Below are 24,967 nucleotides of genomic sequence, written 5' to 3'. Positions count from 1 at the left end.
CCACATCATTAAAAAGTCTACAAATAACAAATGCTAGAGAGGGTGCACAGAAAAGGGACCAGTTGTACACTGTTGGCGGGAATGTACATTGGTACAGCCACTATGGAGAACAGTATGGAGAGTCTTTTAAAAGCTAAAAATAGAACTACCATATGATTTAGCAATCCCACTCCTGGGCAGATATCTGGAGAAAACCGTGGTTCAAAAGGATAAATGCACCCCTGTGTTCACAGCAGCACTATCTGAATAGCTAAGACATGAAAGAAACAAAGATGTGGTATACACACACACAAATATTACTCAGCCATAAAAAAGAATAAAATCAAGCCATGTGCAGCAGCACAGACTGACCTAGAGATTATCATAATAAGTGAAATACACCAGAAAGTCAAATACTGTATGATATCAATTACATGTGCAATCTAAAATATACAAAAATGAACTTATTTATAAAATGGAAGCAGACTCACATAGAAAACAAACCTATGATTACCAAAGCAGGGAGGGGATGAGGGAGGGATAAATTAGGAGCCTGGGATTAGTACATACAAATAACTATATATAAAATAGATAATCATCATGGTCTACTGTACAGCACAGGGAACCATATACAGTATCCTGTAACAAACCATAATGGAAGAGAATATGAAAAAGAGTATACATATTTGTATAACAGAATCACTTTGCTGTACAGCAGAAATACAACACTGTAAATCAACTATTCTTCAATTTTTAAAAAAGTGGGATATAAATGTTAAATAGAATTTAAATTGCTATTTCTTCATGGAAACAAATTTTTAAGAAATGCACTAAATAACTTTTGTCCTAATCATCTTGCCCTTATCTCAAAGATGAAGGAATAAACTCTTCAGGGTCAGTTAGAGTAGTTCTCACTTGACCGTGTCTGAGCACCTTAACAGTATGTTCCATTCAATGGGGAGTAGGTATCAAATGGGTATGGGAGTCAAAACAAGGCAATATATACAAGCCCCTACACAGTTTTAATGTATTAAATGATAAAATAATTTTAAAAAATCTTGTTACTTTATAATGTAGATCTGATAATGTACAATTATTTCCCTTTTACCATCCCTTGATACCAACTTTTAGGGTCTCCTTTTCCTGCATTTTCAGTATCATAGATAATACACATGTCAAGGGCCATGCTTTCATCTGGTTGAACTTTCAATGCCTTTCTGATTTTATGATCCAGTCCTTTACTGCTGGATACTTGGATTGTGCTTAACATTTTACCATAACCACTGCTGTACCAAATAAACTGGAACATGTGATTTCATACGTGAACAGTCATATCTATAGGACATCAACAGTTGTATCTGTAGGACAGAGTTCCAGAGCAGGATCACTGAGCCAAAGGAAAAAGGGACTGTAGTTTGGTACTACAGATACTACCCGATTCTTGGGTTAAATGTGTTCATTTAACCTAGACTGAACAGTATTTCTTAAAATGCTTTCCTTTCTCTAATACATCCTCAGTAGAGCCTTAGCTCTACAATCACCTTTGTATCAAGGCTAGGATTGTAGTGTGGGTTCTCAGATTTAGGGAGCATTTAATAGCATTGAGACTATTGTTATTATTCCTTAGCTTCCTTTACCACTTCCAAACCTTTACAGCAAACGTTTCAACGTGTATTGCAGAATAAGCTTTCACCTCCTTAACTGTTTCCAACTCTCCTTTCTTTTTTCAATTGTTCCCCTTGAGAACACCTGTTGGAATTTGTGGAGGAGCAGAGTCACTGAAACGCTGGTGGAGGAAAAGGTATACAGCTGTAGATGAGCTCTTATGCAAAGGGGAGGGTTTGGAGGCACAAGAGGAAGATAAAGTCATTCTTCCTACTCAACACCTGTTGCATTTCAACCTTTGTTTCTAGTAAGTGATCAGGCAGAGCTCGAAATGAGTTTTAACACATTACTTCAAAATTTCTAAATATTAATTAAAACTGTGATCTAAGTAGAAGGAATGGGCATCATGTTTTTCTTGGTTAAAAAACAAACAAAAAGAATCTTTTGGGGGGAAGAGGTGGCAGAGAATAAAAATAAAGCATCTTTTAAATCTTCCTACAAAGTGAAGTTTTGGGAAATTGCCACCATTTATAAAGTTTGGGGAACAAGGAAGATTCCAGTTTTAGCCAGAGGAAAAGGTTGGCATCAAATTCTCTGACATTAAAGATTTCAGAAAATAAGGGAGTGTGAAAAGAATTTATTAACTACCTGATGCCTCATCTCCAAGTTTCAAGTGCTACAAATAAATAAATACTATGCTTATGTTAAAAAAAAAAAAAAGAAAAGAAAATTAAAGTAGACTTAATAAAACATTCACTGCTTATCTCTTGCCTCCGGTTATAAACATATAAACAATTTAGGCTTCAGAAAATGTGTGCTTAATTCTTGTTTGGACAGGCATGGCCTAATATAGCAATATCAGATGAAGCCTGGGCAAAGTCCTGGTGTACTCTGGTTTAACAAGTGTTCATTTGGAGTTAAGGGTTGGCAAATTTTTTCTGTGATGGGCCAGACAGTAAATATTTTAGGCTTCACAGGCCATAAGGTAGCAAGATAAGACAATGTGTAACAGCAAGATAATATATACATAAACAAGAGCACCTGGTTGTGTTCCAATAAATATTTCACAAAATAGGTGTAGGGCTTGATTTAGCCTGTGAGCCATAGTTTACCGACCCATGATTTAGAGAATATATTATATTTCTCCCCCTCAATGCTCTAAGCTGTAGTAAACATGCCTTCTTTTTACATATCTGGGGATATAATGATGTCTTAATCACCTTAATAAATTTTACAAAGAAGGTACTTTGGCTCTCATGTGGAACAGAAAAGAGGGTAGGAAATTCTCACTAGCCAGAATGGAATCATCAAAGGCAGAAACGTGAATGAGCACAGCACAAGGGAAACTGAAAGAGCTGAACAGGACGGAGAACTGTGAGAGACAGGGAGTGGTTAGGCAGGGCAATCAGCTCTGATGGAAGAATAAACGAAGTTTGGAGGAGATGGTTAAAAACTCAAGTAGAGCACGTGGCTGTCTTAACACTATGCCATCCAGTGGTTGCCAGTTGTAGGCCTCTCACAGGCCAGCAGAAAAAGGCGATGAGGACTAAAGGAGATCAAAGCTGGAGAGTCTGCCAGGCAAAATATGGGAACAGGTGAAAGGAGATTATGGCAAAGACGTCAGAATAGAGTATTTCCAAAAAGGAATTTAGAGAATTTCTTATTTGACGTTTAAAAGTTGAAACAAGTATCTCAAAATGCTATGAGCAGACAACGAAAAACCCTCAGAAGTAAACTACTAAAACAGAAATGCCTTTTTCCTCTTAAAATACAACCCAGTGGCAGTGGTCAGGTTCCACATAATAAAACCATCAACTATGACTGTCATTACTAGTGGAGTAAACTGTGTCTTGAACGATTAAGAGAAAAAAATCTTGTTTTGCTCCTTTGGTTTCAGTGATATACTAATAGCTAATCTGCCAAACTCCTTAGGAATTAATTGTTCTTAACTCATATCACTGATTTTAAGATGTGTTTATACTACCGGGGGAAAAAGAAAAACACAAAGCCTCCCTACCAAAACCACAAAAGATTACAATAAATTCTAAGGAAAACATTCCAAAAGTTTTCATCCATAAATTAAAAACAGTCTTCTAAATTGATTGTTGGCTTGCTTATTTTGAGTGTTTACAATGCTTTTTAGATTACTGTAGAAAAAGATCTCTTAGTTAAAGCCCGTTTAAATTTATGTAATGTTTACATGTTTATAGATGAAATCAGGACGAGTTACAAAACCACCTTCTATTCCCATTAAAGTGCTTCATGCTGAACTTCAAACTTTTAACTTTCTAATTTGGTTTAAAATTACAAATTCCAACACTCATTTTTACCAATGTATTTAACTTCAACACTTCTAAACAAGGTTCCCTGTGTAAGACCTGGAGGAGGATGGCCCATGTAGTAATTTCAGTGATATGGTAATATTACATATATTTCCTATCTGCATAGCAAGTTTGAACAGCAAGTGTAGAATTTCATTAATTGAGAAAGGGTCCTTTTCAACCTTTTAGTGAGATATAACTGCCAATTTTTTTTCACTGCACATAAAGAAAATGATTTAATTAGAAAGGATAATTTAAAATAGAACTCATGTAAAAACTGTATAAATGTGAACAACAATATGAAGAGGATCCTACCCTTAGATTTTCTATATCTAAGACAAATGTGGCAATAGTTTTTAGACTACATATTTAACATATTTTCCCCATATAACTACCTACATACCCATAATGTTTTGAATACCTGTCAAGCCTATTAGATGAGATAAAGACATCACAATCTAATAGAATAGAGAAAAATATGTTCCTATATGTTCCATGAATATTATTAAAATTCTCTTAAAATTACTTTCTAAAATAAAATTCAAACACACATATCCCCCATCCTCAAAAAACTGCTGAGTTGAAAATAAATAGATTCCAATGATGTAATTCCAAATTATCCAAGGCAGCAAGGATAACTGTGAGCATTTTTTTTTTCTTCCCCAGTTGCAGTACTTAGGAGAAAATTTCAGTGTGTACTGCATCCAAAACTCTTTAAGGTACTCCCACAAGAGAATCTAAACCTAAGAGTCAAATATTTTAATTAGCAATACTTTTAAGTTCTGATTTATCATCAACATTAATTTTATTTTTAAAGTAGTTCTCTACATTAGTTAAATATCATCGGATGCTTTAATGACAGGAATATTATAGCAAATAACTTCTTAGCCAATTTACTGGTCAACAGAGACTGCTAAATAATATAGCTTTTAAAGTTATCTGGCTTCATCCAACTTTCCTTAACTGGCAAAGTACTATAAAAGAAAAGGAAAAAAAAAACAAAACCCTGAGGTATAATGGGACTATCTAATATCCTAGAGTCATGAAATGAATATCTCTTTTTCGTGTAGCTCTGTCCACCATGAACCTTTCAAAATGTTGTAACATTAGCTATGCTTCTAAAGTACCTACGGAAACATAAGGAAGGCCCGTGTTCAGTATGTTAGCTAGATGTAAGTATGTAGCTCATTACCAGAAAGGTCTTTAAAGCTTATTTATTATACCTTTCATCATTATCAAGAGCAATCTGCTGTCATGAGTAATCAAAGAACCCCTGAGAACCTTATCTATTTTCAGGAATGATCACGCACATATAAATTACATTCTAGCTTGCAGACAACATTTTATAGTGTTATGAGGAATCCTTCCACACACACACACACAAAGCTAACTGGGATATAATTTCCCTTTAGACTTTAAGTAAAATTTTGCTTTAAAAACCACTTTATTATATGTTCCATATTGACTTTGCTCGTGAACTACTTAAGGAAAATAATTTGAGAACTACTAAGAAATAAGATTTTAAATCAGTTATCAAATGCTCTCAAGTAGGGAATTCCCTGGTGCTCCAGTGGTTAAGAAACCGCCTTCCAATGAAGAGGACTCGGATTCAATCCCTGGTCAGGGAACTAAGATCCCATATGCGGTGGAGCAACTACTGAGCGCCCACACACTGCAACAATGACAACAAAAGATCCTGCCTGCCACAACCAAGACCCAGTGCAGCCCAATAAATAAATAATTTTTAATGGTCTTTAAAGTAGGTAGGACAGTGGCCTTTTTTCTCACTCTTCCATGATTGTTCGAATATGCAGCAGTCCCAGCTACCCCCCAACAGCTCACTGCTGTGTGCTGCTGACCTGTGCTGTGTCAGCGGAGAAGTCAGAGTAGGAAATACAAAAGCAAAGCCCTTCAAGATTCTTTCTGCACAGAAACATACACTCTAAACGTGTAAACAAAACCAGGCATTGGAAGGAAAGTCTTCGAGACGATGCGCTGCAGTCCTTATGATGATTCATATTAACAGTGGCTGGATTCTCTTTCTCCCTATCGTTATGACTGCAGCACTCACAGCAGGGATCCCTCCAGCCTTCTCCACTGCTTTCTGCCGAAGAATTCATCCCTCAGGCCTAAGGTGTCCTGCTCTCCTGGACATCCAGAATAACTTCTGGTTTCTCTTGTTTACTCTGAAGAACTGAGCCAAGAAAAGCTCTTCGCCCCTTTAACTACCGTATGTTATGAAGAAAACCACTAACACAAGCTGTTACTCTCTAGGCACAAGGATACCTACAAAATTCAAGAAAAATGATTATCTGGCTTTTTTAAAAATGGCAGATGTTCATATTATATCAAAAATCAATCTGACGGTCAAAAATTCCTCATTTCTAGGCTAAGACTCTTTATATCCTTTAAACAAACTGAAACTCTGTGACATTACCTGGCCCCACAGTAGCCCAGGGTGGTAGACGGTACAGTCGATGTCAATTCCTTGCTCTTCCCCGTGAGAGTATAATCACTGCTTGTTGTCATGGGCTCTGCAGTACCTCTCTGTGGCAGAGATCTACTCCTGAGCCCCACTGACATCATGATTTGGTTAGGTGCCATTGTTGGCCAAAGAAACAGAAGCAGAAGTGACATCCTGCCAGCTCCTGGAAGAAGCTGTGAGGGCCACCTGTGGCTGTGCCAGGAGAACTGCGAAGTCCTCACGGCAGGAGGCAGGCACCTGCGGGATACATGCAGCCACTCTGCAAATTAAGAGAAGCATCAGGGTGTGTGTCTGGGGAGACAGTTAGAGTGTGCCTCAGCACAGCAAAAAGAGGGGACACTGTCCACAGAGTTTAAACATAATAAAACGGACTTGGTCAAATTCCTCTTTATCATTGTCATATGCAGGCAGTTCTAGACAATTTCAGTGGCCAAATGCCTACTCTGGCCCGAGGTGACTGTTCTCACTGCCCCCACCCCACCCTTCTTGAATACTGCTGTGTGAACTGTTCAAACTTTAGGATTAGTTGTGACTTCAGGAAGCTGGCAAAAGGAATTTAACCCTAACATTCTGGCTGAGGTTTTAATTTATGTCACATGTATAATATCTGCTGGTCCTGTTCATCCTTGACCTGCTTCTTCCTCTTCTATTCCTCCATGCTACCCATTGACGTGAATTTTAACCATATAAGCTACACAGAAGGAATCTCCATATACATATATACACTTCCTATGTTTCTTGTGAAAACAGAAGCCTAGAAAGATGACTGACACTATAGTCCACACAACACTACAATGGTTATTTAAACTTCGTAGTCCTGGATTAGTGTAAGTGCAAAGTAAGGGACATCCCTGACCCTAGATCCTCCCACATCCTCCTTCCAACTTTCCTACTATTTTAAACAAAGTTTAAACTGTGAAAAATACTGACAGTACTCAACTTCTAATACTCTGTAAGTTTCATCACAGCTTCAGAGAGAAAGTTCTTAAGAAGGTTGTTCCACTTCCACGAACAGGCTTTACATTCATGACCTGGATGCTCATGCTTAGCCTTTCATATCAAGATAAGCATGCATAGCTTATCAAGATAAGCATAGTATAGTGAGATGTCAGAGGAGAAATGATTATGCCAGCTGCTGCTGTATCTAAACCCAGTTTTTGCTTCCATCTTATCTCTTAGCACAATGAATATAGTTCAGCCATCATGAACCAACTATTATTCTCCAAATACAGCACAGAGCTTCATATCCCACATCTCTTTCTGCTTACTCTTACTCCAAGCCTAGAGCACATTCCTCATTTCGTCTAATATACATTATGTCCTTTAATTCCAATGCCATCTCTTCTGCACACACCTCTCCCCTCTTTCAGTCCCTAGTTCACCCTAGTCTAATAATTTGTTTTCCTAAGGGACAGAAGTATTTAAAAGCTCAGTGAACAGAATTCATGCTTTAGCCCGGAGGTGTTATTTCTCACTGGTCCCAGACTCTAAAATGTAGATGAAACCAGTACTTATTTCACAGGGTTGCACAGAGGCCTGAATGAGGAGTGCACATAAGATGCTGACCATATAGTTCCCATGGGGTTGCAAAGAGTCGACATGACTGAGCAACCTTCAATTTCACTTTCATCATATATTAAACATATGCTAAGGCTTTTTCTGCAACCCACTCTATTTGCCACAATTATTTTCATCAATTCTAGATGGACAGGTAGAGGTACAGACTTATCAATGCTGATTCTAAATGAAAACTCATAGACTTTACTCATAACAGAATGCCTTTAGGCATATATCAGCAATACTGTATCTTGTATGGACAATTATCTGGGTTCTAATGTAAGAAAAAGCTACAAGACACAAATTCAAATGGAAAGAGTTTACTAGTTTCAGTAAACTGCATAATACCATGGATATGACTGAGATAATTAATAGAAGAAAAATCATAAAAAACAATACCAAAATATGACACAAAATTATGATTTATGGACTTAAATTACAAACAGTAATGATTACGATTTAAACTACAAACAGTAATATTTTATGATTTAAACTACAAACAGTAATATTTTAGCTCTTAAATCCATTTTCCTTTCTGAGGCAAATAAGGCATGAAATTTAAACAAATGCACAAAACTCTAAAATTTATTTAGGATAAATGGATAGGACGATTAAACCGTATTAATACATAGGAAAACCATATTAAAAAATGCCCAACTGTGAATCTAATTATATTCCAAGTCCTAAGACTTTTATCAGTAATGAAAGATACATAGAAGTGAATTTTCTTTATGAGAAATAAAATCTATAAAGCATCATTTTGCTTCTTTTCCTTAAAATTGTGTTAATACACGTAGAGGAGTATATTCATGATAAAGTAGAACTGTTCAACTTTTGAACGCCCTAAAAAAGGTTCTAACATGTAACTGCAGTAGTCCTGCTAATGTTACACCAAAGAGTAGGGACACAAAAAGAGCACGCTCTGTATAAAGAATTCTATCTCAATTCCCAGTAACAGATACCACTGTAAGAAGAGTCAGCTCATGCAGGAACAATTCAATGTTTTGTTTCTCCTTTGCATTAAATTCAGTTTCTCCATATACTTTGCATTTAAACAGAGATGTGTTTTCATGTGTACTTATCTAAAAGGAAACCTATTTTATCATAGGAAAGGTCAAAGGCAACACTCTGTACACAGTATACAAGGAGTCCTTTTATAACCATAAAAGAGAACAAAAAGGAATGTAAAACTCATCTTCCTGGCTTCAAAAGAAAGTTGGAAATGGATTATCAAGGAAATTAGTCACTGATCTTCTGAAGATGAAGCCAGATGTCACAGGTAGGTTCCAACTATTTTTATGTTCAATCAACAGTTTCCATTCCAGAGATTTAAATGCACAATGAAAACAAAAACACTAAATTTATTTGTCTATCCTTTTATAAATATAATTCCAATACTATTAAGTATCATACTATCAAATAGAGCATCATCTTGAATCTGCATTGAAAATTAGCTCCATAATTAGTTCCAATTCAAGAAGAAAATATGAAAGTGAGCTAAATAATTTTAATCTGTGACCACCAAATGTAAAAAAGGAAGTTATTGAGCCAAAGGGAAAACTGATGATTAAAGAGAAGAAAAAGCAAGAAATTTCCAGAAAAACATCTATTTCTGCTTTATTGACTATGCCAAAGCCTTTGACTATGTGGATCACAATAAACTGTGGAAAATTCTGAAGGAGATGGGAATAGCAGACCACCTGACCTGCCTCTTGAGAAACCTGTATGCAGGTCAGGAAGCAACAGTTAGAATTGGACATGGAACAACAGATTGGTTCTGAAAAGGTAAAGGAGTACGTCAAGGCTGTATATTGTCACCCTGCTATTTAACTTCTATGCAGAGTACATCATGAGAAACGCGGGGCTGGATGAAGTACAAGCTGGAATCAAGTTTGCCGGGAGAAATAACAATAACCTCAGATATGTAGATGACACCACCCTTATGGCAGAAAGTGAAGAACTAAAGAGCTTCTCGATGAAAGTGAAAGAGGAGAGTGAAAAAGTTGGCTGAAAGCTCAACATTCAGAAAACTAAGATCATGGCATCCAGTCTCATCACTTCATGGCAAATAGATGGGGAAACAGTAGCTAACTTTATTTTGGGGGGCTCCAAAATCACTGGAGATGGTGATTGCAGCCATGAAATTAAAAGATGCTTACTCCTTGGAAGGAAAGTTATGATCAACCTAGACAGCATATTAAAAAGCAGAGACATTACTTTGTCAACAAAGGTCTGTCTGGTCAAGGTTATGGTTTTTCCAGTAGTCATGTATGGAAGTGAGAGTCCTAAAAATATACTGTTCATCTCAAAAAGAAAAAGAAGTTATTTCACTGAATAGAAACAATTTTCTTATCCATCCTCAAACCATGAAGACAGACTTTTAAATGATTATTTATGAATACTCGAAGTTTTTTTACTCACTCATCTGGAGAAAGAATCTGTGTATGTATGTGTGTGTATTTAAGTTGATCAGGCCAAAGAGTAAAAGTAAGTTCTATTTTTGCCTCCATATAGGATACTGCAAGCATTAACAATTATTTCTTGATTTCAAGCTTAGGGATCTATTGAATTCTTATGATAAAAAACAATTTAGCATATTCAGCTCCATTTTCCCCCTTTATCAAGTATCAACATGGTTACATCACAATGTGAAATAAATCTTCAGTGTATTCTGCTAATTTCTTTCTTCATCTGTTTAACAAAAATCTATAGAGCATGAACACTGAACCTGGCACTGTTCTAGGTGCTGGAAACAGGACGAGACAAAGTGGACAAGAATTCTGCCATCTTTGAGCTTACTAGTGAGATAATACCTAAAACAAGTAAGTAAAATATATGTTATGTGCCTAGTAACCAGAATATATTAAAAAAACCTTACAATTCAATAAAAAGACAAACAGCCCAATTCAAAATCAGGCAAGGGACATGAATAGACAGTTCTTCAAAGAAGATATACAAATGGCCAAAGAGCACAAAACAAGATGATCAACATCATCAGTCATTAGGAAAATGTAAATCAAGCCACAACAACCACTTAACACCCACTAGGATGGCAATACTAATAATGGGACAGTAACAAGTGTTGGCAAAGATGTGGAGAACTGGGAACCCTTGTTTACTGCTGGTAGGAATGTAAAATGGTATAGTTGCTGGGAAGCAGCTTGGCATTTCTCCAAAAATTAAAACATAAAACTGCCATATGACTCAGCAATTCCAGTTCTACATTGATACCAAATTCTCAAAAGAATTGAGAATAGGGACTCACACAGGTCCTTGTGTAGGAATGTTCACTACAGTACTATTCACAGTAACCACAGGAAGAAACAAACCACACATCCACTGATGAGCGGACACATTGTGTTACATGCACATAGTGGAGTATCATTCTTTCAGAAAAGGGGCTGAAGCACTGAGACAGGCTGAAATAAGGATGAGCCTCAAGACACAAAAGGTGATATGCTGTATGATTCATTTATATGAAATATCCAGTATAGGTAAATTCATCGTGACTGAAAGCAAACTGGTGGTTGCTAGGATTCCAGGCAGGAAGAATAGGGAGTAACTGCTAAATAGATTTGGGGTTTTACTTCAGGGTGATGAATATGTTTTAGTACTAGATACAGGTGATGGCTACACAATATTGTGAAAAGTGCCAAATGCTACAAAAGTATTCATTAAAAATGGGTTAATTTTGTTACATGAATTTTACCTCAATTAAAAAATATCTATTTTGAAAATAAGTGGAAGAGAGACTGTTAATGAAAAGGGAGGAGGGACTGAGATTTTTATAACGGGCCCCAGGGAAGGCCTCACTAAGAAACTAACACTTGAATCCTGATCTGAAGTATAGAGTTCCATACCAAGGTCACAGGTGTGAGGCCTTGTACTAAGGCCACAGAGTCCCCCACCAAGGTCATCTCCCAGAACTGACTGAGCCCCATAGCAACCATTGCCATGAGCCCCCACATCCTTACCAGCCAGTTCCCTGACTCCGTATTAGGTAAAAATGCCCACTCGAGTACTCACCCTATAGCACCCTAACCAATCACCTAATGCCACCCTTTCAGCAAGAATTTTGTCTTGAGGCTACAGAAACTGACTACTAATCCACGAAAGGGGTTGGCTTTCTCTTGAACAGGCCCACAGTTCTAAGTCAGCTCTCCCTGATCTGCCAGGTGGTCAGCCCGCTGTGCTCACAGTGCCCTCATTATCTCAGCTCTTTGTTCTTAATAAAATCACTCCCTTCTGAAATGCTCTGTCTGGAGATTCTTTTCCAGCCTGCACTTGGATTGCCATGCACGACATGAAGGTAGGGAGGAATCCTTGATACAGACGTCTGCTCCAAGATCCTAAAGGCAAGAGCAGGGGTGGAGGGCTTGCTTCCCGTCGGAGGTACAGGAAAAGCCACCGTGGCCAAGCAAGGCAGGAGGTGAGAGGAGCAAGAAACACGCACACCAGGTGATGCGGAGTCTGATGAGCCGAGGAAGGGCCAAGGGGGTCACTCTAAGGACACGGGCTTCTACTCTTAGTGAAAAGGGAGCCAGTGACATGAAGCGACTCATGCAATAGGCTCATTCTATTGCTGAATTGAGAAGCTATTAAGCTCCACGAAGGGCAACAGCACGGTCGTCAGGAAGCTACTGCCACAACCTAGGGCAGGCATTCTCCAATCTGTCTTTCAGTTCTTTCAGGAAGTTTCCGGTTTCTCTTCTGTCCTTCAAATGTCCTTTCCTCACGGCTTCCACAGTTTCATGAAGTTCATCACAAATTCTCTTATGGTTCTTGGTTTTTTTGAAATTTTCTTTTGATGCCTTCATTGTCCTACACTGTCTCTAATCTTGTGAGCTCCTTTTCCCTATTTGTTCTGATTTCTGTTCTTCACATTAACATTTCTCAAATGTCTCATGATCCTTGGTGGTCTTTTAATATGTGAGAGACTAAAAAGCACTGTCTGTGTGGGCAGGCCTTGTAAACCTCACTGTGGAGTTATTCTGGCTGGGCCGTTTCACTGCTATATCGACCTTGTCAACGTAGCCAAAGAAAAATAAATGGCCTTAATCATGAGTAGGTGCGTTCGACAAGCGCAAAGCTGTGGAGTTTTCTGAGGGTCTACGGTCTAATTAAAAACACACATCTCATTAGACTTCTCACTCCTCACTTATCTCAATCTATCACCAAGTTCTGTCAACTCAGGAATAAATCTCTAAAATTTATATACAGTTGATCCTTGAACAATGCAGGGGTTGGGGACACGGATGCTCAGCACAGTCAAAAACTCACAGGAAACTTATAATTGGCCCTGTGTATTCACAGTTCCTCCGTATCTGTGGTTTTGTATCCACAGATTGAACCAACTGGAGATCCACCCAACCAGAAATTGTGTAGCATTTACTAATGAAAAAAAATCTATGTAAAATCAGTTCAAACCCATGTTGTTCAGAGGTCAGCTGTACTTCTATCCATGTCTACAGTTGTTACCTTGGATCAAACTACCCTTTGCTCACCAGGAAGACTACAGGAGTCTTGTTTATCGAATCCCTAGGATACCCTTCAATGTCTGCTTTCTGCAGTTAGCCAGAGTGATTTTTTTCAAAATGTACTTTTAGTCCTGTTCCCTTCCTTCCTATCTCTCCCTCAAACTACTCCCAACACCGACTTTTAAACTCTAGTGGCTGCCCTTACTCTTACAAGAGATTTGCACAGGTTGTCTACCTTTGCAGATTTTCCTCCTGCCCCCACCTCCAAGTCTCAGGGCTCCCCTTCTTCTCTATCAGCTGTTCGCACCACAGTCCTTTCTTCTGCAGTAATTTGCTTGCTCCAACTATTTCCCTTGTAGGAACTGCTTTTTTCCCTCTCCCTGTAGCTTAATTTTACTGATGCCTCAGGGCTCATTTTCAACATCAATTTCTCAAGGAGACATCCCTAATCTTCCTCTAATCCACCTTTAGAGACCTGTGCTTTGTCAGCACCCATCACAGCTTTAATTTTTTAAGTGTGACTCTTTGATTAATGCCTCCTCCATGAGAATGCACACATCCATAACAGGCGCCTAATCTATTTTTTCCTCACCACTGTATTCACAGCACCTTGCATAATGCCAGGCGCATAGTAAATAAACCCTGTAAATATGTAAGAAATGGGTACATACATAAATGAAGAGAACTGCAACTATAATCACTTCCAGTGTATAAGTCACATGAGAAAGTCTATTGCTTTTCAAAGGCATTTTATTGCATTGGCCAAAAAATTCATTTGGGTTTCCTGTAACAGCTTATGGAAAAGCCTAATGAACTTTCTGGCCAACCCAACATAATGCCAAATTATAGACTGCCTTTAAAATCATGACCTTAAAACATGCTTTTTAAATATTTCATCATAATCCGTACAAAGAAGTCAGCATACACAAAATACTTTTCCTGACAAACACACAAGTTTTGTAGAAAAAGGTATCAATATTCACTTTAAGTTTTGGGGGAGGGAGAGAGAGGGGAAATTGTGTTATTTCAGGTCAGGAACATACAAGTGGGTAAACCTACCAAAAACAAATAAAAAACAGTAACAAAAATAAATTCACTGCCAAAATCACTTACTCAAATACATAAACATCCAAGAAAGTGTGACCAAATAACAGATCTTATTGTAATGTAAAAACCAACAAAGTTTACAATACTATCTAAATGGCAAACACTACATGAATAAAATTTTGAAAAATTTATATTTGAACCCAGTAAATATTATCAAGTATTATTAATACTGGGCTTCCCTGGTGGCTCAGACGGTAAAGAATCTACCTATAATGCAGGAGACCTGGGTTCGTTCCATCCCTAGGTTGGGAAGATCCCCTGGAAGAGGGCATGGTAACCGACTCCAGTATTCTTGCCTGGAGAATCCCCACGGAGAGAGGAGCTGGCGGGCTGCAGTCCATGGGGTTGCAAGGAGTAGGACACGACAGAGACTGAGCACATTATTAATATCATTTACCATTTACATGTTCTTCCAGCTTTGTAACAGTTTATTTCAAAGGGAAAAATTCTTTACATCTAACTTTTTAAAGATACCATGTGCAAGCAATCCAAATTCAATTGCTCTAAAATTCACTGAAAAAGAAGTACCCATGCTTTTAAGAAGCTTCAGAGTGAGTCATGAGAAAACATTTTTAGAAGATATAAATGTCACTGGAACCTAAATGTGGAAAATTTGTGCAAAGGCTTTATTCATGAAACTAATGAATTCCCTATACTTTGATGGACAGGGAAGCCTGGAGTGCTGTAGTCCATGAGGTCGCAAAGAGTCGGACATGACTGAGCGACTAAACTACACAAAGGTAAGTGTCAAAACAATTGGCACACAATTTAAGAGTTCTAAAAGAGAGATAAGGTATTTGAAATATACAAATTTTATAATTTATAACAGCAGAAGAAGCTAAAATCTTAACATAAACTTCTATAATCACTTTAAATTTACGTGCACTTTCCTATTAGGATTATTAGTAGTTTTGAGGATGCATATAAATGAAGACAGATTTTAAAACTTTGACTGGACTTCCCTGGTGGTGCAGTGGTTAAGAATCCACCTGCCAATGCAGGGGACATGGGTTGAATCCCTGATCCAGGAAGATCCCACATGCTGTGGGGCAACTAAGCCCATGCGCCTCAACTATTGAGCCTGTGCTCTAGAGCCTGGGCTCCACAACAAGAGAAGCCACTGCAATGAGAAGCTGGCATACCCCAACGAAGGTGACCCCAACTCATCCCAACTAGAAAAAGCCAACATGCAGCAACGAAGACCCAACGCAGCCAAAAACAAACGAACATTTAAAAGTCTTGACTGATTTCCACAGTGTACACTGAGTGTGTTTTGAGGCCTACATGCAACTGGTGTTGCAAGGTCTTTGTTTTTTCTCTATGTATGTACCTCATGGCTCCAACTCAACTTTTCACTGCATGTGGCTGAGGTCTGTGGATAAGAAAATCAATGAGAGTCCCTGCCCTACACAAGGCTCACTACTGACCAGGAATCAAGCGACAAAAGGCCTGAGCGGAACAATTGTGCATCTTGGGAACAACGAAGGGAACTTCACTGGGAACAATGAAGCAAACCAGGACAGGGAGGGGGCAGTGTGTATTCCACAGCAAGGTGCGTGCTCCCACGACACTCTCGACATGCCTATTCTCAATGCTTGAAAACAGAATGTCTGCACTGTTACATAGCTCAGCTGACACTGTTGCTTGCGTTCATCTCCCATGAAATCTTTTCTGCTGTTCTGACAACAAAATCATTTCTTAAATATCACTCATAAAATTTAAGATTGAAAACAGTTTTATCTTCAAGGTCCTACTGTAGGGCCTTGGTCCTACAGGAAACTCTGTAGGTCCATAGGAAACTCTGCTCAATGCTACGCGGCAGCCTGGATGGGAGGGGAGTTTGAGGGAGAATGGATACATGTATATGTATGGCTGAGTCCCTTTGCTGCATCTCTGAAACTATCACAACATTGTTAATCAGCTATATACTCCAATACAAAATAAAAAGTTAAAATTAAAAAACACATTTTATCTTTTATATTTCATAGAATTTAATAGTTTTCCTAATGCTTAAGAATAGGGCTGTGATAAAAATAATTAATAATTGGCTTGATAACACATTTCTGTATGTGAACTGGAACTGATTTCCTTTTCTGGAAATTTATAACACTTGACACTAAAATTAGTCAAATGATGAAATCTTCAGTCAGGGAACTGGGTGTTTAGTTTCTGCAGGTTACACTTGCTTTTAACTTCTTTCTCTCTACTTCAGGAGGGAAATGAACAGCAAAAGCTGTCAGATGAAATACAACAAATCAGTAAGGTCTGTACTTTTCAACTGTATTTATAGCTTTCCCTGTAAGGAAAGGTTAAGCCTGTATCTGCCACTAAACCCACTTGCTGGATGTTTGCCAGCACAATAAAAGTAAATACAGTAATAAATAATGAAACAGACCCACTACACCTCACACTGTCACTTTAGACTTTAGTACAATCTATATAATTCAGACTTCTTACCACAGACACAAATAAAGAACAGTAACAAGTATAAGCTGGAAGAGCACGCTGAGTAATCAGCAAAGTGCAACAGGATTAAAAATCATCAAAAACAGAATTATTTATTTTCTCCTTTTAGTCCAACATCTAGCATGTCTACGCAGGCATACCAGAATAATGAAAAAGGCAATGATGATGATGATGACGATGACAGCTAAGATTTACTGGGCATTTAACATGTACCAGGTTCTGCTAAATGTTTTCTATTTAAGCCTGAGAACAATCCTAAGAACAAGATCCTATTACTAAACCCTATTTTAAAGACATGGGCGAAGAGGCTGAGCCATGTTAGGAAGTGGCAAGGCTGGGATGCTAACAAAGGCTTCTGAATTCAAAGCTCTAAACCACTCAATTGTGGAAAGAGAAAGATTATAAAGCCTTGCATTTAGCAACAGTTTTCTGGGGGCAAACATTTTAAACATATTCAAATGTATTTAACCTAGTTCGATATTGTTATACTATATATACTAAAACTGTGGAAATATTCCATTCTAAAAGAGCAACTGACTTCTAAATCATTGAACTATTAATAAACTTCAAAATATTTTCCTAGATGTTGTAACTAAAACTATTTTATATCACGTAAATTCGATTTTTATCCTCTAGAAAACAGTAACTCAAAACATTTAATTTCAATTATTTTCACCAGAACACAGTGATTTCTAAAAAAAATCAGACGTCAAACTTGTATAGTTGGTAAAGATAAAGAAATTATAACTAAATCATGACAGACTTGACTGAAATGATTCCAAAACTAGAGCAGGACAATCATACAAGCAGTACAATCTTTAGTATCGCTTTTTTAGATTTTGAAACAATCCACTGAACTCTGTATAAAGATTCAAACTAAATATGGACGTAATATTACCTGTTTGTCTGATGTCAAACTTAACAACAACAACAAGAGATCTTGCAAAGCATACCTTGGCAAAAAATACAGTGAGGTGAGTTTCACTGCCAACAATCCAAATAGGGAATTTTGGAGATTTCAAGTAAGAGCCAACCTAGAACAAAGGTAGTAAAATAAGAAAATGAAAATTTTATATTGCCTGTTAAGTATTTACCAGCAAATCCTTGAAGCATCACTAAAGTGCCTAATTCATATTTAAATGGAATAATGGATTATGCCAGAATGCCTTACCCATAAAGGTCAAATGCTAAATGTAAAAATCAGTGTTATAAAGACTGTCAGGGCAAAGCTTATACTGCATCTTTCCACCAGAATAATAATAATACAGATTTAACACAGCAAAAAAGAAATTAGAGTAACCCTAAGAATCATTCTCATGTTTCACTGAAGATCCTAGATAAAATGGCCACTTCTAGAATTTCAGCTTGGTACTTCAAACTCTAAAACTATAAATCTGATGGTAATTACTTTATCAGGAAAATAATCATAAATTAACAAGTGAGTAGATACATGAATAAATAAGAAAAAAAGCCTTAAGAACATTCTATCTTCAAAGAACCTAGAGCAATATAATAATCTCTCTAAAGCAAAATATATACTTCCATCTAGGAATATTAAAGAATCTTTCACTTGATTATGGCAGGAAGTAAGTTCAAAGTTACACAATATTCATTCTAAAATATATTAAAAAGTTATACCTTATGGCCTGCCTTCAAGGTTACACACTTAACCTATAAAAACAACAGCGCCGAAAATTTAAGGGTATCATTTTCGTGTGACAGAGAAAAGGCAAGCTTAAAATTCAACAGGTTAAAAACTGACTTGTGAAATCTGACCATGTTCACATCAGTCATTCACTGTTAGATGGACAAGGAGTCTTAAAAAACAAGTAACCTTACCAATAACATTTGCTGAGTTTTCTTTTCTCACAAAGACCTTCATCCATCCCCCAAGCCCCACTGGAGCTGGGAAATCCCAAGTGGCTACTTGCAACAGTCAGTCAGGGTCAACTATTCATCACTAGGCAGCCAAAAGCCTTGCTATGGTGTCCTGCTTTCAACCACCTTTGAAATTTACTGTGATCATTAGGAGGGCAGTGGGATAGTAAAACTATCTTTTGACCTGTGATGGGAGACATGAGCTGGATGTGCTAATCGGAATGACCAACCAGTAGAGGAGGAAGGGTGATCTGAGGACAACAGAGAAGATAACAGCAAAAGGACAAAGGAGAAGACAAAGCTTAGCAGAGATTCAGAATTGAGGGATTTTAGAGGTTTTCGGCCAAGTCCTTCCATTCTACATAAGGAACCCGGAAGATACACAGGATCAGTGCCTGGTCTGAATTCAAACAGCTAACTAGTATAGAGTCAGAATTAAAACTCATGTTTTCTGACACACAATGTGGCAGCTCTCCATTACATCATGCTGCCTCTTGTGATGCAACGTTTAGACATCGTTTAATTCCTCTTCTAGAAAAAGTGTGCATGTATCAGTGTGTAGGCGTGTGTGTGTGTTAAGGTAGAAGTAAAAAAATGAGGATAAAAGTATATACAGTGGGATCAAAGGGTAAATGAGTGCTGAACTCATGCAGTGTTTTGTAATAATAAATTGAAAGGCCATAAATAGTGCACCCACTTTGGAAAACAGTTTGCCAGTTCCTCCAAAACTTATGCAGATATCACTTGATCAAGTAATTTCATTCCTGGGTACACACCCAAGAGAAATAGAACCATGTCTACAAAACACTAATGTTCACAGTAGTATTATACATTATTATGTTAATATTATATATTAATGTTTATAGCAGTATTATTCATAAGAGTCAAAAATCAGAAACAATTTAAATGTCCATCAACTACTAAAGAGAAAAACAAAATTGATATAAATTGATAAATCATACAAAAGAATATTATTTGGTCATAAAAAAGAAATTAAGTACTAATACACAGGAGTGAACAATGGAAACATTATGCTAAGTGAAAGAAGAAGCCAGACACGAAAGGCCACATACTATACGATTCCATTTAGATGAACTATCCAGAAGAGGCAAAGCTTCAGACACAAAAAGGCGCCAGGGTCTGGCAAGGAATGAGGAAGTGACAGCTAAAGGGTGTACAGAATCTTCTTGGAGGAAATGTATTGAAATTAGATAGTGGTCATGATGGCAGAGCCTTGTGAATACACAAAAAAACCCACTGAATTATATACTTTAAAATGGTGAATTTTAAGGCATTGGAGTTCTATATATATATTTTTTAAGTGCACACCCCAAAGCATTCAGAGTCAACCTTTCATCTCAGTACAGTCTGATAGACACATGCACACATGGAGATAGGGAGAGAGAAAGAGAGCCAGAGAGCCCATGAGAGCAACTGTTTCCTTTGTCTTAATGAATGCATATGATAAACGTAATATGAAATTGATCATTTTAACTCTAAAGGGCAATTTGCTACACTATCAAAGAAAAGGAAAATGTTCAGACTCACAAAATCCATTAACAACACAATTATTTCCTTACTGCTGTTTCTCTAAATGTTTGATAATTAGTATAAAATTCCAAGTATATATATATTTTCAGAAGGACAGCTATAATTAAATACAGATGAGCACCACAGTGTAAGAGTTTTATTTTTCTTCCTTTTTAAATGCTTGTCTTCACTTAGTTTCGAGGTCCTCACTAGGGGCTGGTCAGCTTCCTTTAAAAAAGGCAGCTGATAAAGTCCAAACCTCCCTGATATGTCTCCCACCCTCCAGGCCACCATGTATGGCCCTAATCGCCCTGGAGCCTGGTACCAGACAACAAGGGACAACTCCCAAGCCCAGAGCCCACTGAATCTATTCAAACCAGCCAGCCCACAGCGGGGCCAGGCATGGGTTGCACAGCCCCCCAGCCAACTCCACCCCAGTTCCCATAGGAAGCTGCCCCTCAGGGCTGCAGCCTACTGGTGCCTTGTCCACAGGTCTCCTTCTCTTCCTGTCTTGGAGCTTTCTCTTGCTTAGAGCTGTAAGTAACAAAAGCGTTCTGCCTTTCATCTATCTGAGCATCTGTGTGCTGTATCCTACCATAAGAAATATCTTTAAACCCTAGAAAACACAATTACTGCTACAACACTAGACGGGTAATACTAGGATAGTACTAAGGCAGTAATACTGGGGTAACAGGAGAATATACAGCAGCTAATGACTTCCCACTATGATCGCAGGCAGAAAACAAACATTCCTCTGTTCTATCTAACAGTTAAAGAAAAGCAAACGCATGTATTTAGAAGAGCTCACCATTCTGGTGAAACTGTCTGCTCATTCATTCAACAAATGTTTACTGAGCATCTAATATGTACCCAGAAGGACAATGTGACTGCTTTCATAGAGTTAATATTCCATTAAGGACAACAGAAAAATTCAAGATCAAAAAAAAAAAAGATAACTAAGCCAACAAAAAAAGGTCATTACAAAGTGATTATTCCTACAAAATAATGTGAAAAGGAGTCAGTGGGAAATGGTCCAGGAAAAGGCCTTTGAGGTACCATCTGAGTTAGGGCTTGAAGGAGAGAGGAGTGATCCATTCAGCTGCAGTATTCCAGGCAGAAATGAAAGAAGTATAAAGATTCATCAGGTACAGGCTTGTTGTCTGTTGTTTAGTCGCTAAGTCATGACTGACTCTTTGCGATCCCATGGACTGTAGCCCACCTAGGTCCCTCTGTCCATGGGATTTCCCGGTAAGAAAACTGGAGTGGGTTGCCATTCCCTTCTCCAGGGGATCTTCCCAACCCAGGGAAGTAAGGACTTGGCACGTATGAAGAACTGACAGGAGACAGTGTGGCTGGAGGACAGAGAATCCAGACCATCAGGGCCTTAAGGCCACAGGGTGAAGATTTCAGAACATTATCACCTTCACTCTCTATCCTGCAAAACACACTCCATGCACTTTTTAGAAAACAGCTTCACTGAAATATCTTTCACATACAAAAACTAAATATATTTAAGGTAGACAACTTGATGTTTTGATACATGTACATACTGTAAAAAAGATCACCACAATCAAGCTAATTAACACCATTAACTCTAGTCACCATTTTTTTGATGTGCATACACAGTCACACTTAGGAATGGTTGGTTGTGGGTATGTTGGGGAGGAGACACAGCTTTATTCCCTGGTCGCTAGACTGCCTCAGAATAGCTTTAACTTGTGTAACTAAAGTCACTAAAAATGTAAGAGTTACTACTGTTTGACAGTACAATTACTATTAATGAATAAAGGCAGGATGAAATCATTTGATCATCATGTCCATATCATCCCTGTGCAAGTGTTGTCATGAAAGACAAATGTTGTCTAGTGAAAAAGAAAGGAAATAGAGGAAGGAGAGGAAGGGAGGGGAGGGAGGATGAGGAAGGGGAGGTAGGCAGGCAGGCAGGCAAGGACTGTTACTGTTACTAAAAATAATCACCACCATTAGAACCACTGCTATGAAACCACCATTCTAAATTGGAAAAGAATAGGAGATCTACTTCTTTTTCCAAAATCAGAACATTTTATTAAATGCAAATCATTAATGATTTAAACTCCATAGTAATTTCAGATTATGCAGGAAAAGTGATGAGATACATATCAAGAAATGAGAGCTTCATGGCAGCTCCTAATCCTAGCACATGTGTTAAGAGTTTAATGCTGTGAAATGCTTAGGTCTTTCTTCTTTTAGTGTGAAATCATTTTTCAGATGAAATAGACAAAAGTTGGAATTTCAGGCATTTAACAAATTGTTTTACTATGCCTGACAAAATATTTATTACCAGTTGTTTCACTGAACCATACTGTTAGTATGGAAGATCAAATAGGACATTCTCTTCCCTCAGTTTATAAAAAACTTTATTTATATTCAATAATGGATATCTGTTTTCATAAATTATTTCAAAGTGGGTTCTGCCTCTGACCCTCAAAAGGAATGAGCCTAAAAAAACAGGAAACTCAGCATGATTGGCCAGCTTAACTCTATCCTTGATAAGCCTGTCAGTTCAGAAAGGGTGATGAAAAAGGAATTGAGAGTATACACTATCAGCAGTAAAGTAAAATATGCTGTCATAGGAGAAAAATGCTCTCTCTAACAGGGGACAAGAGAATAAAAATCATTCAAAGTACCTTAAAAATCAACTTACCTTACAGTATCTTAAAGCTTCCATGAGGGTTAAGAATCCTACAGCAGCTTGTTCATGTATACCAAGAAGTTCTGCAACAAAAAAGTCAGCAATGCATTAGCATACAGATCTGAAAAGCACTTCAATATAAATACATATGTACACATACATATATATATTCTACACCAAAACTTTCGCTTTCACCCAAAATTGTACTTTAAAAGTCTAGCATACATTTACTGTTAAGAGATCACATCAAGTCATCGTGATAGTCCTATTCACTACAAAATACCATTAGATTAGGTAATGGAGCCTTTATATGTACATTAAATGCATTTATAAAACTTTATATTCAATGTTAACTTTTGATAGACATTTGATATCATCCCTTTCTCCTCTAAATAAACACAAGCAGCAGCTTAAGACTGGGGAAATAATGAAGAACACAACACAGTACCTGCTTCACAAAGCCTAGTGTGAGTCACTCAGTCGTGTCTGACTTTTTGCAACCCGATGGGCTGTAGTCCACTAGGCTCCTCTGTCCATGGGATTCTCCAGGCAAGAATACTGGAGTGGGTAGCCATTCCCTTCTCCAGGGGATCTTCCAACCCAGGGATGGAACCCAGGTCTCCTGCATTGCAGGCAGATTCTTTACCCACTGAGCTACAAGGGAAACCCTTACAAAGGCTAAGAGCTTATCAAAGGAGACAGATGAGAAAACCTGTGCTCTTTGTTTAGATGAACACACACATCTTACAGTGGTGTTAAGGGCATCTGTTTACTGTGTTAGGGTAGGTGCATGCAAGTGCTAACATCTGAGTTGAATCCTGAAGCATATGTAGGAATTTTCCAGGCCAAGAAGAGGATAAGAAGAAAATTTAAAGAGAAGAAATGGCAAAGAAGTATGAAAAATCAATGTATTCAAGGGTGAAAAATTTGTCAAAGCTTCCTTAAAGGTTTCTAGCCTAGGGAACCTGATAAATGGTGACTGACTGAGAGAGAGAATAAAGATTTAAGTTCTGAAGTGGTATGAAGAGAGAGCATGAGTTTAGTTTTAGACAAGTCGAATTGAGTGACCTTGAGGACTTTGAGAGAGAGGTGGGTACATTACTAGAAGTAAGGTTCAGGAACACAGAAAAAGAGGTCAGAACTGGATGCAAAGCTTTAGGGAATCACCAACATGATCATGGAAATGGATAAGAAAGAGCAAAAAAAGCACAGAAAATGAAGACAGACTATTCCACATCAGAAATGTAACTGTAATGGTAATAAAGTCTTTCCATAGACTACAGCTTTCAGCTAAAGTACGTAAAGTATCAGGATAATAGTAATTTGGGTAACAGTAATTTGTAAATTTTTTTTTTTTTTTGCATTTTTCTTTTCCATGGGGATGGTCTTGATCCCTGTCTCCTGTACAATGTCACGAACCTCATTCCATAGTTCATCAGGCACTCTATCTATCAGATCTAGGCCCTTAAATCTATTTCTCACTTCCACTATATAAACATAAGGGATTTGATTTAGGTCATGCCTGAATGGTCTAGTGGTTTTGGCATCCAGTCCCATCACTTCATGGGAAATAGATGGGGAATCAGTGGAAACAGTGTCAGACTTTATTTTTGGGGGCTCCAAAATCACTGCAGATGGTGACTACAGCCATGAAATTATAAGACGCTTACTCCTTGGAAGAAAAGTTATGACCAACCTACATAGCATATTCAAAAGCAGAGACATTACTTTGCCGACTAAGGTCCGTCTAGTCAAGGCTATGGTTTTCCCAGTGGTCATGTATGGATGTGAGAGTTGGACTGTGAAGAAGGCTGAGCGCTGAAGAATTGATGCTTTTGAACTGTGGTGTTGGAGAAGACTCTTGAGAGTCCCTTGGACTGCAAGGAGATCC

General features: G+C 37.8%; 1 protein-coding gene across 3 annotated transcripts in view; it reads right to left on the bottom strand.

Annotated features, from left to right (window-relative positions):
* Positions 1 to 24,967, bottom strand: part of MINDY3 (MINDY lysine 48 deubiquitinase 3) — an 81,278-nt gene that overhangs the window by 20,950 nt on the left and 35,361 nt on the right. For all 3 annotated transcript variants that reach the window (XM_040248976.1, XM_040248974.1, XM_040248975.1), the window contains 2 exons: positions 23,089 to 23,159; positions 17,951 to 18,031 (listed from right to left, as the gene is read on the bottom strand). In XM_040248976.1, coding sequence (XP_040104910.1) covers positions 17,951 to 18,031; positions 23,089 to 23,159 — 152 coding nt within the window. The remainder of the gene's footprint in view (positions 1 to 17,950; positions 18,032 to 23,088; positions 23,160 to 24,967) is intronic.

This window comes from Oryx dammah, unplaced genomic scaffold, assembly GCF_014754425.2.
Source record: "Oryx dammah isolate SB20612 unplaced genomic scaffold, SCBI_Odam_1.1 HiC_scaffold_10, whole genome shotgun sequence".
NCBI classification, from domain to species: domain Eukaryota; kingdom Metazoa; phylum Chordata; class Mammalia; order Artiodactyla; family Bovidae; genus Oryx; species Oryx dammah.
This window is presented reverse-complemented; position numbering and strand designations above follow the sequence as displayed.